Raw genomic sequence first — 15819 nt, 5'->3', positions numbered from 1 at the left:
TCCTATAAGTGGTTGCAATCCATTAACATAATTGATAATATATAATCAATATAAGAATCCTTTATTATAAATTGTTAAAATCCTTTAAAATAATTGGTAATAAATAATAAGTTATATAAGAAATGATGAAAATCCTTTCTTATAAATTGTTTACATCCTTTAAAATATTAGGTAAGATATAATCAATTATAATAGATAAGAAATGGTAAAAATACTTTCTTATAAATGGCTTACATCCTTTAAAATATTAGGTAATATATATTCTTTTATAATAGATAAGAAATTGTGAAAATCCTTTCTTATAAATTATTTACATGGTTAAAATATTAGGTAATATATAATCAATTATAATATTTAAGAAATGGTGAAAATCCTTACCTATAAAAAGTTTACATCCTTTATAATATTAGGTAATATATAATCTATTATAATATTTAGGAAATGGTAAAAATCCTTTCTTATAAATGGTTTACATGCTTTATAATATTAGACAATATATAATCTATTGTAAGAATCCTTTCTTATAAATAGTTAAAAATTGTTAAAATCCTTTTAAATGATTGGGAATCATAAGCAATTATTAAAAATAAGTTGTAATATTAGAAATTTTAAAAATCCTTTCTTATAAATGGCTTACATCCTTTAAAATATTAGGTAATATATAATGTATTATAATGTTAAAGAAATGGTAAAAATCCTTTCTTATAAATTATTTACGTCCTTTAAAATCTTAGATAATATATAATCTAATGTTAAAGAAATGGTAAAAATCCTTTCTTATAAATGGTTCGCATCCTTAAAAATATAGGTGATATAAATATAGAATAAAGATATAAATATAAAATATTAGGTAATATATAATATATATAATATATATTATATTTTTTATTATATATATTTTATATATTATATAAATACATTTTATATATTATATAAATAATATATATTATTTATATAATATATAAAATATTAGGTAATCTATAATCTATAATATATAATTAGGTAATATATATATAACCATATATATAATATATGATAATATTTAAGAAATCGTAAAAATCTTTCATTATATATGGTTTAAGTCCTTTATAATTTTAGGTAATACATAATAAATTTCTAATAAAAATCCTTTATTATAGACGGTTTAAGTCCTTTCTAACAGCAGGTAACAATTTGATGTTTACAATGAATGTTCCCGTGTGTTGTTTGCAGGGCACGGCCGGGCGCCAGCCGAGCCCCGAGCCCCCGCAGAGCCTCCACGGCCTCCTCGGCTTCCCTGGGCAAAGCCCCCCTTTTCGGGGGCAGCCAGGGAGCCCCGCAGGTGAGGGGGGAGAGCCAAAATCCCAAAATCCACCCGGGCCATGGCCTGCAATGGTTGGGTTGGGAAAGGTGGGAAGAGCCCCAAATCCACGTGCAGGAACGATCTCAGAAACCCTGGAATGGTTGGGTTGGGAAAGGTGGGAAAAACCCCAAATCCACGTGCAGGAAAGATCTCAGAAACCCTGGAATGGTTGGGTTGGGAAAGGTGGGAAGAGCCCCAAATCCACATGCAGGAACGATCTCAGAAACCCTGGAATGGTTGGGTTGGGAAAGGTGGGAAAAACCCCAAATCCACGTGCAGGAAAGATCTCAGAAGCCCTGGAATGGTTGGGTTGGGAAAGGTGGGGAGAACCAAAAAGCCCTGGAATGGTTGGGTTGGACACCCTTGGGAAGAGCCCCAAATCCACCTGTGGGAAGAACCCAAGAGCCTTGGAATGGTTGGACTGAGAAAGGTGGGAAGGGCCCCAAATCCACGTGCAGGAATGATCTCAGAAACCCTGGAATGGTTGGGTTGGGAAAGGTGGGGAAAACCCCAAATCCACGTGCAGGAAAGATCTCAGAAACCCTGGAATGGTTGGGTTGGGAAAGGTGGGAAAAACCCCAAATCCACGTGCATGAACGATCTCAGAAACCCTGGAATGGTTGGGTTGGGAAAGGTGGGAAGAGCCCCAAATCCATGTGCAGGAAAGATCTCAGAAACCCTGGAATGGTTGGGTTGGGAAAGGTGGGAAAAACCCCAAATCCACGTGCAGGAAAGATCTCAGAAGCCCTGGAATGGTTGGGTTGGGAAAGGTGGGAAAAACCCCAAATCCACATGCAGGAACGATCTCAGAAACCCTGGAATGGTTGGGTTGGGAAAGGTGGGAAAAACCCCAAATCCACGTGCAGGAAAGATCTCAGAAACCCTGGAATGGTTGGGTTGGGAAAGGTGGGAAAAACCCCAAATCCACGTGCAGGAACGATCTCAGAAACCCTGGAATGGTTGCGTTGGGAAAGGTGGGGAGAACCAAAAAGCCCTGGAATGGTTGGGTTGGACAACCTTTGGAAGAGCCCCAAATCCACCTGTGGGAAGAACCCAAGAGCCCTGGAATGGTTGGACTGAGAAAGGTGGGAAGGGCCCCAAATCCACGTGCAGGAAAGATCTCAGAAACCCTGGAATGGTTGGGTTGGGAAAGGTGGGAAGAGCCCCAAATCCACGTGCAGGAAAGATCTCAGAAGCCCTGGAATGGTTGGGTTGGGAAAGGTGGGGAGAGCCCCAAATCCACATGCAGGAACGATCTCAGAAACCCTGGAATGGTTGCGTTGGGAAAGGTGGGGAGAACCAAAAAGCCCTGGAATTGTTGGGTTGGACACCCTTGGGAAAAGCCCAAAATGCACCTGAGGGAAGAATCATGGAGCCCTGGAACGGTTGGGTTGGGAAAGGTGGGAAGAGCCCCAAATCCACGTGCAGGAAGGATCTCAGAAACCCTGGAATAGTTAGGTTGGGCACCTTGGGAAAAGTGGGAAAAGTCCAAAAAGCACCTGCAGGAAGAACCAAAAATCCCTGGAATGCTTGGGTTGGGAAAGGTGGGAAGAACCCCAAATCCACCTGTGGGAAAAACCAAAGAGCCCTGAAATTCTTGGGATGGAAAAAGTGGGAAGAGCCCCAAATCCTCGTGCAGGAAGGATCTCAGAAACCCTGGAATTATTGGGTTGGGAAAGGTGGGAAGGCCTGGAAGGGTTGGGTTGCCCCTCCAAGCCCAGTGACAGGAGTGGCTTTTCCCAAAGAATCCCCAAAACTGGGGCTGGTCCTGCAGGAAAGCAGGAATTCAAACCCCTTCCAGGTGCCCTCCCTATAACGCAGGGAAACGATCCTGAAAATTATTCCAATTTTTCTCCAGGTTTTTGATGAGGAAGGGAAGAATGTGACACCCCAACCCCTCTTCCAGCCAGACCCAAATGCTGCCAGGCAAGAAAAGTTTTATTAAAAAAAAAAAAAATAAAGCATTTAAAGTATTTTTTTAAAAAAATAAAGTATGTATTTTAAAGTATTTTATCTGTAAGTGCAGACAAGCTTTTATGCAAAATTATAAAATATAGAAATTAAAATATTGAATTAGGATATTAAAAATACCAGTTCAACTATCAAAATATGTTTAGCATAATAAAAATTCTCTGTTTTAATAATGTTTAAGCAAGTTAGCTCTGTGTGGTTATGTGCATCCATCTCTCAAAAATGCTCAAAAATGAACAAAAAATTTGGAGTTAAAACTCCTAAATTATGTTTCCCTACACTTTCATTTACAAACCTGCAGCACAGAGGGGAAAACAAAGTCAGTGGAATTTGGGCTGACAAACTCAATTAAGTCATGCAAAGAAGGGAAATAATTATTGGTGTTTTAAATGAAAAATCCTGAGCCACAGCATTATCAAAATGAAGGAATAATTGTAATTGCTTACAATTTATAATTACAATAGTAAACACTGATTTCTGAGATGAAGATTGCTTTTTCTGCCATGTTTCCCAGGCTGGCTGTTCCAAAGGACAATCCCAGGGCTTGGGATAGCAACCAGGATCAACTATCTATAAAAAATAACTTTAAAATTATAGTTAAAACACTAATAATTAAATATAGATACTGATAATATTTAAATATAAATACTAACAATTAAAACACTAATAATTAAATATAGATACTAATAATATTTAAACATAAACACTAATAATTAAAATACTGATAATTAAATATAGATATTAATAATATTTAAATATAAATACTAATAATTAAAATACTAATAATTAAATATAAATACAAATAATATTTATATATAAATACTAATAACTACATATAGATACTAATAATATTTATATATAAATACTAATAATTAAAATACTAATAATTAAATATAGATACCGATAATATTTAAATATAAATACTACCAATTAAAACACTAATAATTAAATATAGATATTAATAATATTTAAACATAAACACAAATAATTAAAATACTAATAATTAAATATAGATATTAATAATATTTAAATATAAATACTAATAATTAAAATACTAATAATTAAATATAAATACTAATAATATATATAAATAATAACAATTAAACCACTAATAATTAAATATAGATACTAATAATATTTAAACATAAACACTAATAATTAAAATACTAATAATTAAATATAGATATTAATAATATTTAAATATAAATACAAATAATTAAAATACTAATAATTAAATATAGATATTAATAATATTTAAATATAAATACAAACAATTAAAACACTAATAATTAAATATAGATACTAATAATATTTAAACATAAACACTAATAATTAAAATACTAATAATTAAATATAAATACTAATAATATTTATATATAAACACTAATAATTAAAATACTAATAATTAAATATAAATACTAATAATATTTATATATAAATTCTAATAACTAAATATAGATACTAATAATATTTATATATAAATACCAATAATTAAAATACTAATAATTAAAAATACTTATACTTACTTAAAAGTACCTCCAGAAAATAAACACTTTTTAGTTTTTGAGACAATTCCTGCTTGTTTTTCATCCCTGAAGGACACATGGCAGCAGCCTGTGGGCATCACCACGGGACACATCACCAGCCAAGCCCGGCTTGGATGAGGCAGAACCTGAGGAAGACGCAGATTCCAGCTTGTCTGGTAAGGAGCACCCCCAACAATTGGACATTTCCCACGTGAAATTCTGTATCCTGGGATGTGTTGGATTCCCAGCATTATTTTCCGAGGCGCTGTTTGTGCTCTGGTCCCCCAGCAGAGCAGGAGCAGCAGGAGGAGGAGGAGGAGGAGGAGGAGGAGGCAGCCCTGACGGAGGCAGAGCTGGAGCAGGTGGTGGAGGTGCTGCTGACGGAGACAGACACGCGCTGGATGCTGGACCTGCCCACGGCCCTCGTGTCCACCGAGGCAGAGGAGGCTGCCAGGGTGCTGTAAGTCACCCATGGCATTGCAAATACTAAAACAGATTTCATATGTGTAGGGCTAAAAGAAGTTTGCTATAAATATATTGTTTATATATTTATATATATATATATATATACATTGCTATTTATATTATATATACACAATATTTATATATAAATATAAATACTAAAATGTATTTTATACATGTACTGTTAAAAGAACTTTGCTATAAATATATAATTTTTATTTAAATATATAAAATATGTATATATATTACATTTGTATATATATTGCTAATATTAAAAGATATTTCGTACATGTAGTGTTAAAAGAACTTTGCTATAAATGTATCATTTTAATTTATATATATGTTGTTATATATATACATATTATATAATATACATATATAATATACATATTATATATGTATTATTTTTATATATTGCTAATATTAAAATAGATTTCATACATGTAGAGTTAAAATAACTTTGCTTAAATATATAATTTTATTTATATTTTACTGCTATATATTATATATTTTATGTGTTGCTATATATAATAATGTGTATTTTTAGATATTATATCTATATATTTTATGGAATATATATTTTAATATATATTGTGTTTTTATATATTGCTATATATATTATATGTATTGTTATAAAGATACAGTAATTTTAGATTTTATTTTATTTTTATCTTTTTTTTTATTCTATGTTAATTAAGCTTAGACATAGTAGTGAAATAGCTGATATAAGCACACTTGTGTTAAAGTACCAACTTAGATGAAATAACATCCAATAAACATATTAAAGAAGAGACCTACTACAAATATACCAACTATCAGCACTCATTGTCTAAAGACAGTGTGGGCCAGCGCCTAAACAAAATAAAAGAATACATAAATAAATAACATATTTTAAATAAATAAATAAAAAAATAAAAATTGTAATTAAAAAACCTAAACCCACAACCAAAAAATACAGATGCTATATAAAAGACCTGAAGAGGAGCCATGCTAAACAATTCTTAGAATATGTAAACTAGTTTAAGAAAAAGTTTACTTAACTTGATTATTTATGAATATACAACCAGCTAACGTAATAGAAAAATATTTAAAAGGCATCTCCAAAAATTAGTGTGCTCTTGGCTGAGTGCCAAGATGCACCCAGCCCTCATCTTCACTCTGTGTTCTTTATCTCCTGTTATCCTTTATGAAACTTTTAAAATTTTCGCAAGAAAATAAACGTGTTTTTCACAGCTGGCCCCCATTTCTTACAGCTCCCTGTTGTGGGTGAAACTCTTCCTCCCTTCCACTGAGAATCCATGGCAGCTTAGGAGAATCCAGGGCGGAGGAGGGTGATAATTTGGTTTTCATGAAAGCAGTAAGACATTCCAAACTGCTGCATCGATTCTTGTGGGTACTTCTAATTATTGATTAATTAAGACGAGTTGAGGGTAGCAGGCAGCTCCCCTTGGTGCTCCCTGAGCTACCAGGGCAGTGTGGGAGTGCTGGAACAGAAAAGGAGAAGTTTCCTTTTTGTCTCCTGCCTTTCACTCCCAGGTATGCGAGCTCTGAATTCCCCAAAGCTCAGGGGCAGCTGGGAAAGGGAATTTTGCTTTCTCTGGGCTCTGTTCTGCCCAGGCCATTCCTGTTTTAGAGCAGCATCACAAAGATCAGAACGAGCTGCTGAATAATACAAGGCTGAAATTTCACCCAGCAATGCAAAGAGCAGTGCATGGGGGACACGGCAAAGCCTCTCCTGATCAGCTCCTTGTTCCAGACCCTGAGAATTCCAGGCAGGATTTCCCAGGGACTCACCAGGCACTGTTTCCTTTATTTCCCAGGGAGAGGAATAAGATTTACACAGAGCTTTGTGAGGCTAAAATTGACAGTGAGTACTTTGAAGAAAAAATCGCGCAAACCTTCTCTGGAGCTGCCAAAACCAAGGAGGTGCAATGTGAGGCCATCACCGTGGCAGAGAAAGGTAAACCTGGGACTGACAAAAGGGAATTTTTACTTCCATCTCTGAGCAGATGTTCCCTCAATTTCCACTTCCAGAGCTTTGAGTGCAGGCAGGACGCTGTGGGTTGTGGTGGCCTTTTCTGCCCCTCCTAAATCTTGAATTTAGTGCTGGAACACTGAATCCATTGCAATAAAATTGTTGTTAACGCTCCCAGAGAACGTTATTGTTGTGTGTGAGAGGCTAAAGAAATTACAGGGAATGCTGTTCTAAACACTTTTCCTTTGTCTTAGTGTATGTAAAACCCCAAAAGTAGATAATAATCTGTTTTGAAAAGCTGTTTGCCACTTGTTTTGTGGCATCAGCAGGGCTCATTCCAGCCCTTGAGCACATCAAGGCAAAAACCCTGATGGAGCTGCAGCACAACAACAGGAGGAGCTTTAAAATAATCTGCTTTAATGATTCTTATTAAGCACAGGCAACCTTTTCTGTAAATTTGTAAAGGATGGCAATTAAATGATGAAATTAAAATATTAAATGAAAAGTATCAGTTCAAATACCAACAGCTTTGGAAGCAGAGGTGGTTCCAAAGCCCAGTCCAGCAGTTGGGGTGTAGGAAGCTCCCTGCAATAATGTAAAAAAAGAATATAATAATGCAAAAGAAGAGCCCTGTGTGACAGGGAATTCATTCCCAGGGGTGGTGGTGACTCCCTGGGATCTGGACCATCCCCTGGATGCCTCAGGAGCAGAACCTGCAGAGACAGAAGGACCCAAAAGCCCAGCAGGGACAAGCAGCACATCTCTCACAGCTGGAGAGCAGGGTCGGCCTGGGGCTGTCCCTTCTGCCACAGGTAACATTTCCCATTTCTGCCCTTCCTCATCCTCCTAAACCAGGCACATCCCTGGGATCTGTGGGGAAAACTTCGTGGAAAACATCCCTGGGACCTGCAAGAGAGTCTGCTGAAGAATCTTGGGCAGGGCTGCACTTCTCTGCACACTGCCATCAGAAATCATCTAAAATAAAGAGAAATACCCAGGGACAGAGTTGGCTGGTACTCACTTTAAAAAGTAAAAGCAAAACACCATTTGTGAAAAATTCCAGGAGTGGCTGAAAAAGATAAGGAAATTATAATGAGAAAAAATGATAAGATGATAAAATTATAAGAAAATTATAGGGAAAAAAATCACAGTGAAAGTATTTTTGGAATTCTCTGCTTTTTTTCAGGTGGAGGAAAATTCTTATCCCTTGATCTTTCTGTGTGAAGTTTTATCATGTTCAAAGCATTTCTATGCCATTTATCTGTTATCAGGCAGCATGGGCCTGTTGGGCTCCATCCACGGATCCTTGTGGGTCCATCCCAGCCTGGAAGATGCCAGGATTCTGTAATTCAGCTTCTTCCATCCCCCTTGCAGACAGTGCTGCTCCTGCCAGGAGCCCCGAGGAGCAGGAATGCCACTCAGGAGCAATCCTGACCTCAGCAAAGCTGCAGCAGGATTTAGTTGTCATGGAGAGGATTCTCATGGAGAACATTTTCCAACCCAAGCTCGCAGTCTATCGGCAGATTCCCGTCCTCATAGGTTTGTTCCTTGCTCAGTACCCTCTTTCCAGCCAGAAACTCCTCATTTTCCACAGAATTTCCTCACTTTTGCCTGGCTAGCTAAATGCACCTGCAGCAGACCTGGCTCACTCCAGCCCAATCCAGCTGTCTGCTCTGTGCCCAAGCAATTTTAGGCACAGTTTTAGAAGTTAGGATGTCTTAATTCCTTTCCTTTCCTTTCCTTTCCTTTCCTTTCCTTTCCTTTCCTTTCCTTTCCTTTCCTTTCCTTTCCTTTCCTTTCCTTTCCTTTCCTTTCCTTTCCTTTCCTTTCCTTTCCTTTCCTTTCCTTTCCTTTCCTTTCCTTTCCTTTCCTTTCCTTTCCTTTCCTTTCCTTTCCTTTCCTTTCCTTTCCTTTCCTTTCCCCGAAAGGGCAAATTTTTCTTCTGGTGTGAATAATTGGAGTGAGATAACAGCCTATAATAATATAGGTTATATATAATAATATAGGTTAAATAATATGGGTTATATTTAATAACATAGGTTATTTAATATTTAATAATATAATATTTAATAATTTAGGTTATATTACATAGGTTATCTATAAATATAAAATAATATATAAATATAAAATAATATATATACAATAGTATGTAAAAATAAATATTAATAAAAATAAATATAGGTTATGTATACAATTATACCTGTAATGAGGTAAGTGAAATATTTCCACTCAGACTCTGTATCTGTGCATTTTAGAACCTGTTGTCACCTCAGACAGTGAGGTGGAAGAAGATGAAGAGGAGGAGGAGGAGGATGAGGATGAGGAGGAAGCAGCAGAGGCAGCTGAAGGCCCAGCAGAGGAGGCAGGCCCCAGGCTGGAGCTGCTGTGGTCCTACAGGTGTGATTTAACCAGGGCCCACAGCGTGAGCAGCATGTCTTGGAACAAAGCAAACCCTGTGAGTGCACAAACCCTCCTGAGCTGAGCTGGCCACAAACGGGGACAGGCAGCTGGGGCTGGCAATAAATCCTGATCCAGTCTCTCACTCTCACTTTAACCTATGGGCTTCCCTACGCATCACAGCTTTAATTGGCCCAGAATTTCATTAATTGCTCCCTGAGCGGCAATGTTCATAGACTTGGGCTGTTCTAAAATTGAAATTTAACCCCTGCTGCTAAACTTTGTTTTCATTGATGGAGTTTGTTTGTGGTAGTTTAGACACCACATCTTTGTCTCTAACAGGAGCCTCCCAAAAAAGCAGAAGTCCTCAAAATTTAAGGATAAGATGCACAATAACAGCACAGAAGATGAAGCTTCCTAAATCTGGTCATGTAAATCTCTGTTTGCCCACCAGAACTCATTTATTAAACAAAAATAATGAATGGAAGAGAGGCAAAAAACAGCTGAGGATGAGAAACAGAAACCCAGTGAGGGGGGGAAAAAGAGAGAAAACAAAGACCATTTCATGCTTTTAGTGCACCAAATCTCCAGATATTAAAAAGTTAGACACATTTAGAGACTTCAGTCTTAGAATACAGGGCAAACAATCAGCTCCTTTTAAAATGTGAGTTTCACAAACTACTTGTTGAGTGCAAGAAAAGAAAAATTACTGGAGATGAAGGCTAAAGGCTGCTGGTTTTTACTTCTGCCTATGGAAATGAATGAAGGGAATTCACTGGATTGTGGAAAGCTAAAACCTGGAATTTGAGGTGCTCTCTGAAGCTCCTTTTACAGCTGACCCTGAAAGGGAAAATTAGAAGCACTCCATTAAATAATGCACAGTAAAATATGATTATAGAGCAATGTATCTCCTCCATGGGAGAGAAGCTTTGCTATTCCAGACACAAAGGAGCTTTGGAAATGTCCTGCTGAGCTCCAGGTGGATCTGAGGCCCTGCTGTTGCTCTGTGCTTGCAGGATCTCCTGGCTGTTGGTTACAGGGAATTTGTTTCTCGGGGTAAGAAGAAAGGCCTGGCTTGCTGCTGGTCACTGAAGAACCCCATGGTAACGAGCCCTTTTGTTTGCTTTCCCTGCAATCTGCTTTTCTCTGGACAATTTCTGCTGTATTTCCCTTTTAGCCACAGTTATTTACTCTAACTTCTCACAACACTGTCAGTGGAAGAGGAAATTTCATAGATGTAACATTTACACCTCTGCAGATCCATCTGAGAAGGGATCATTTAAAACCAACCATTCAAAGAATGATTCATTTAAAACCAATCATTAAAACCAGCCATTTAAAAAAATAATTTTGAAATCTCACAAGGTGTCCCAAAGTAAAAAAATTCTGATTGCCATAAATTACAACATTCCAGTTTGATTTCTACTACGAACTTCTCTTGGCCAAAATTCTATTAGACTAATTTAGACCAGGCAGAGTCAGATCTTTGATATATCATTACCACACCAAATACTGTCATGATTCCCTGCTGCCACCATAGGTATTGTTATGTATTTGGTTTGGAGTAGCCTTGCCGTACCAAATACCGTCATGATTCTCTGCTGTCACCACAGATATTTTTATGCATTTGGTCACGAGTAGCCTCATCTAACTTATTTTCCAGTGTCGTATCTCTGCCCAATCTTTATCCTTTTCCTGATTTTATCAGTTGTAGCAATAAACACATGGTGCCAGTCAGAATTTCTGGTCCCGTGGGCACCATCCCTGGCGTTTCTGAGTCTCAGAGGGGCGAGGGGGCTGCCAGCCCGGCTCAGGGTTGCTGTGCTCTCCCCCGGCAGTGGCCAGAGCGCATTTTCCGCTGCGAGCACGGCGTCACCGCTGTGGATTTCTCCCGGGCCCGGCCGCACCTGCTGGCAGTGGGGACAGCCAGTGGCCGCGTGGCCGTCTACGACGTGCGCGGCCGCCAGGACACCGCGCTGCTGGACAGCAGGTCAGGGATATCCTCCTCATCCTCCCCATCCTCTCCTGAGCCAGCAGGGCTGGGACAGGCCAACGGGGACCCTAAGGGACTGCAGCCACGCACCCCATCAATTAGAGATTCATTAATAAATAATTCATATTCTGCGACAGTCCAGCCCTGGGTAATAAAGCCTTGTGGCACACTAGGGGTGGCTTTTGGTGCTTTCTCTCTGATCCCTCTTGCCAAAACAAAAGTGAGGGGTGAGCAGGAATTAAGAATAAAATGAGAGAGGGGATGGGTGGGTGATAAAGGAAGCACCTGCCCTAAGGGCAGCTCCCCAAGGTGCAGACTGATTTCATGGCACAAGCACATAAACAGTGCCCTGAAACTAATTATCAAACATGTTTAATAAGGAAACATTCTTCTAGAGAAAACAACCCCAATGTTCAGACCATTTTTTTAAAAAGAAAAGCTAAACATTTCTGTTATAAGACTTAACAGTCATTAGAAAGTGGAAGTTTAATTATTTTTCAAACATGCTGTCTTGTCTTTGCTCACCTGTGATTTACCACATGTATTTTTTTGTCCCAGTGCATGCCTAAATAAGCACAAAGGTCCCGTGTGGCAGCTGAAGTGGGTGGAGCAGGAAGGAGGTGCAACAGCAGGTGACAAAGAAGAGAGACTGATGTGCATCTCAGGAGATGGGAGGATGACCCAGTGGTTCATTCAGCAAAGGCTGGATTGCTCTGGTGAGCCCTGAAACTGCTCTCTCTGACCCCAGCTGGCGTTCTTTACACCAGTAATCCCACAAAACATCTCAGAGCTGCTGGGCATCCCAGAGCAGCACAGGTTCCTCACTCCTGTCTGACAAAGCCTCCTGCTCTCTGCACAGATGTGATGCAAATCAAACGAACAGAAAGCGAGAAGAAAAAATTACCAGGTGAGAGAGAAAGGAAATGTGAAGGTCCCATATCACAGCAGGCAGCTGGAATGTGCTTTGACTTCCATCCAAAGGTAGGCTCAGGAAGCCCATCCTGGCTGGAGTGTTAGCCAGGAAAACTCTGCAGCAGAGGTGGGAGCTAGCCAGGGACTTGGCATTGCTATTTAAAGCATGTTAATTTTGAAATAAATTGCTTTCTAGCTACCAAGGTTTACCCCAAATGGGTGAAGTGGTAAAACAAGCCCTGTCTTCCTGATGCCCAGAGAGGCTGCCTGGAACACAGGGAGGAATACAGGCTGGGCAGTGTTAAAGGAACAAAGTGGGGATTTATTAAAAGGCCTTTGAATGATACACCTTGGGCAGTGCAAGAGCCTGGCCAGGGCTACACCCAGGATGGACCCCAGGTCAGGAGTTTTCACCCTTTTATAAGTTTTGGTCCATTTCCATGTTGGGGTTCAGTGTCCAATTCCAGCTCCAGGTTCTGCAGTCCCATCCTCTGAGATTGCTCTCCCCCATTCCCTGTTGTTTGCAATTTTTGGGGCTGGAGCTGCAGTGGTGTCCTTCGTTTTGGGCTGGAAAAGGATTGTTCTGTGGGACTGAGCTGTGAGGAGAACTTGCTGACATTTATATGAAGTTCAGAGTTATACACCAATGCAGTACAGAATTGTGGGAAATGGATTTATAGGGTAAATTGTGGGAAATGGATTTATAGGTAAATAAGCTCAAACTTCAGGCATCACTCCCAGGCACGTTACTCACATTTCCTTGGGCAGGCCTCAGGGCAGTTCCCCTCTGAGTGATGGCCAGGGCTGGGAGAATTTGTCCAACACCTCCCACATCCAGGACTCAGCTGAGCTTCTCTTCATCCAGCTGAGTCCTTCCTCCACAGAGCACTCAAAGAATTCATGCATTTTCCACATGGATTGCTGAAAATCCAAGATTTTCAGGAGTCAAACCCCAGCACGTTGTGCATTGGTGGAGAACACCCAGGAAATGTGCAACGCTGTGGTTCCACTTTCCCCCCACTCACAGGAGCTCCTCCTTGGCTCTGAACTCCTCCAGCCCTGGATGATCTCTGCAGGAGTGATAAATCCATCCAACCTAGGCCACTTTGCCCTTTCTTTCAGGATACTGATATTTTTCTTGCTGGAACAGAAGAGGGACACATCTACTGCTGCTCTTGCTCAGGCAAGGAGCAGATTCTGGGCACATACAGAGGCCATGAGGTGAGTGACACTGTAAACAAGGACTGCAGGAACTGCTCGACTCAAAAATGGAATCTTTGCTTATATTTAGTGAGCATCTGCAACAAAAGAAACCTAAACTTCTTGTCTTATGTTAGGAATGAATTCCCATAGCATAAAGCATCAGTATTACAGCATTACTTTCTGTGCTGTCAGGGTTTATTCAAGTAATTTATTAAAACTGATACTATAAACTGTTTTAAAGCTTTAGCTCTGGCTTTATTCTAAGACAGCAATCAGAAACCTGATTGTCCTGTAGAGTTAAATAGTCTTACCTGTGGGAGGAAGGCTGGGTAGCTCTAGAAGAGATTCTGTAACTCTGCAGCAGCACCCAGTTCTGTTTTGTTTCTCTCCAAACAGGGCCCTGTGTACAAAGTTGCCTGGAATCCCACCAGCACCGACATGTTCCTCAGCTGCTCTGCAGACTGGAGCATCCTCTTGTGGCACCGGGATTCCCACACCCCCCTTTTAACCTTCACCTCTGTCACAGCTTTTGTTCACGACATCAGCTGGGCTCCACACTCAGCCCTCATCTTCGCAGCAGTGAACGAGGAGAGGGTGGAGATCTGGGATCTGAGTGTCAGCATGTGAGTAAGGACTCTTCTCAAGGAAAAGTCTGAAATTTAATTGTCACACACTGTTACCTCATCAGTGTTTTTATCAGATCATTACAGCTCCATGTTTGTAAATACTCGTTGTGTAAAAGCAGATGGTGGTTACCAGAGATTTGGGGTGAGAAGAGAAGGAGCTGGATGCCTCCTGGAGCTGATGAAGTGTAAAACTGCCCTTTCTCTGCAGAAATTGTGGCAGAGTTAGGAGGAAAAATAACAAACCTGAGCTTCTTTGGTAAAGACTGGATGGTCTGAAGTTGAGGTGACTCAGTTACCTGTGACCTTGTCCAGCTGCTCTGGGTTTTGTGTTACTGTCAGTGTGAAGCCCTGGTGGATCCAGAACCCTGCCACATCCTGCAAATTATTAATCTAACAAAAATATTAACCACCACTGTCCAGATTAGGACAGATTTTAGGCAAGTAGGATATCTCAGTTAACAGCAGCTGGGATTTCTCTGCAGGCAGAGCCCAAACCAAGCCCTGCCTCACTTCCCAGTTTCTGAGATAGCCTAGACCACAGACGGTGAGATGTGCAGCCCTTCAGCCGATGCCTGCATGGTGCCCATTGACTCTTGGCTTGCAGCTTCGACCCGGTGCTGTGCTGTGCTGCCAGCCCCGAGGGGAACCTGAGCTCGCTGCTGTTTGCCACGAACGCCGAGTGCCTGCTCCTGGGGGACAGCCGTGGCCAGGTGGGGGTGTGGCTGCTGCCCAGCCTGGCTGTCCCCAGCTCCGAACAGGTATGGCCGTGCCCTCGGGGCCTGGGCTCCGTGCCCAGCCAGGCAGTCCCGGGAAACACCCAGCCAGGCAATGCTGCAATAGCTGGGATCACCATTCCGGGTTAAAGGTGGTGGTTCCTGCTCTTCTGCTGCCACACCACTGGGAATTAGTTTCCTTTATAAACGAGATAATGTTTGCATGCTGCCAAATAGGACAGGGCAAATGTAACCCGGCCTGGCCTGCCAAAAGTGCTGTTTTCCAGATTAACAGAATTCCACAGAAGAATCAGCTCTTTTTCCTCTTGTTTTCCAGGTTGGCTCCTTGTATGACATTGTTGCTCCTGCTGGAGCTGTTAAACAGTAGCTGATAGCCCTTCCCCTTCAGGAAATGCTGTAGTGTGAACATAAACTGGTTATGTTTTTTGATCAATAAAGTTTCTCTTTGAAGCCACACTGCTTAGAAACTTCTTTCAAATGGCCTCGATTTCCTCCTGGAAGTCCCCTCAGTGCACCACCAGTGCTCATGCATGGGTGGCCTTCTCTGGAATCCTGATCATGGAAAGGTCTCTGCAGTCTTTTCTCCTTGGGTTTTTATCCTTTCCTGCTTTTCCCCCAAAGTCTTTCCTCCTTGGGTTGAAAGCAGGCAGTGTTTGGCTGCCTGGGCTGGCTTTTTTG

General features: G+C 40.2%; 1 protein-coding gene and 1 long non-coding RNA gene across 2 annotated transcripts; one reads left to right on the top strand and one right to left on the bottom strand.

Moving 5' to 3' along the window:
- Window positions 1-1953: 1953 nt before the first annotated feature.
- Window positions 1954-15595, top strand: DNAI4 (dynein axonemal intermediate chain 4). Its single transcript, XM_063166293.1, has 16 exons — window positions 1954-2427; window positions 3201-3268; window positions 4912-5015; window positions 5128-5299; window positions 7122-7261; window positions 7933-8088; window positions 8651-8815; window positions 9532-9731; window positions 10690-10776; window positions 11512-11663; window positions 12225-12382; window positions 12526-12647; window positions 13701-13799; window positions 14178-14404; window positions 15012-15165; window positions 15458-15595. The coding sequence occupies exons 1-16, from the start codon at window positions 2095-2097 to the stop codon at window positions 15506-15508; spliced, it is 2388 nt and encodes a 795-aa protein (XP_063022363.1). The 5' UTR covers window positions 1954-2094; the 3' UTR covers window positions 15509-15595.
- Window positions 3726-4930, bottom strand: LOC134423340 (uncharacterized). Its single transcript, XR_010029064.1, has 2 exons — window positions 4840-4930; window positions 3726-3883 (listed from the first exon to the last, which is right to left on the bottom strand). It is a non-coding gene; the product is annotated as an uncharacterized LOC134423340 (long non-coding RNA).
- Window positions 15596-15819: the final 224 nt, after the last annotated feature.

The sequence above is a fragment of the Melospiza melodia genome, chromosome 11 (genome assembly GCF_035770615.1).
Source record: "Melospiza melodia melodia isolate bMelMel2 chromosome 11, bMelMel2.pri, whole genome shotgun sequence".
Lineage (NCBI taxonomy): Eukaryota > Metazoa > Chordata > Aves > Passeriformes > Passerellidae > Melospiza > Melospiza melodia.
Note: the sequence above shows the minus strand (reverse complement) of the source record. Positions and strands in the feature narration are given on the sequence as shown.

Excerpts from the sequence above, each read along its gene's own strand:
- DNAI4 (XM_063166293.1), top strand. The coding sequence starts at position 2,095 with ATGGTTGGGTTGGGAAAGGTGGGAAAAACCCCAAATCCACATGCAGGA. Across the intron at positions 5,016-5,127 it reads CGCAGATTCCAGCTTGTCTG|CAGAGCAGGAGCAGCAGGAG; the intron begins GTAAGGAGCACC and ends CTGGTCCCCCAG. Across the intron at positions 14,405-15,011 it reads TGGGATCTGAGTGTCAGCAT|CTTCGACCCGGTGCTGTGCT; the intron begins GTGAGTAAGGAC and ends CTTGGCTTGCAG.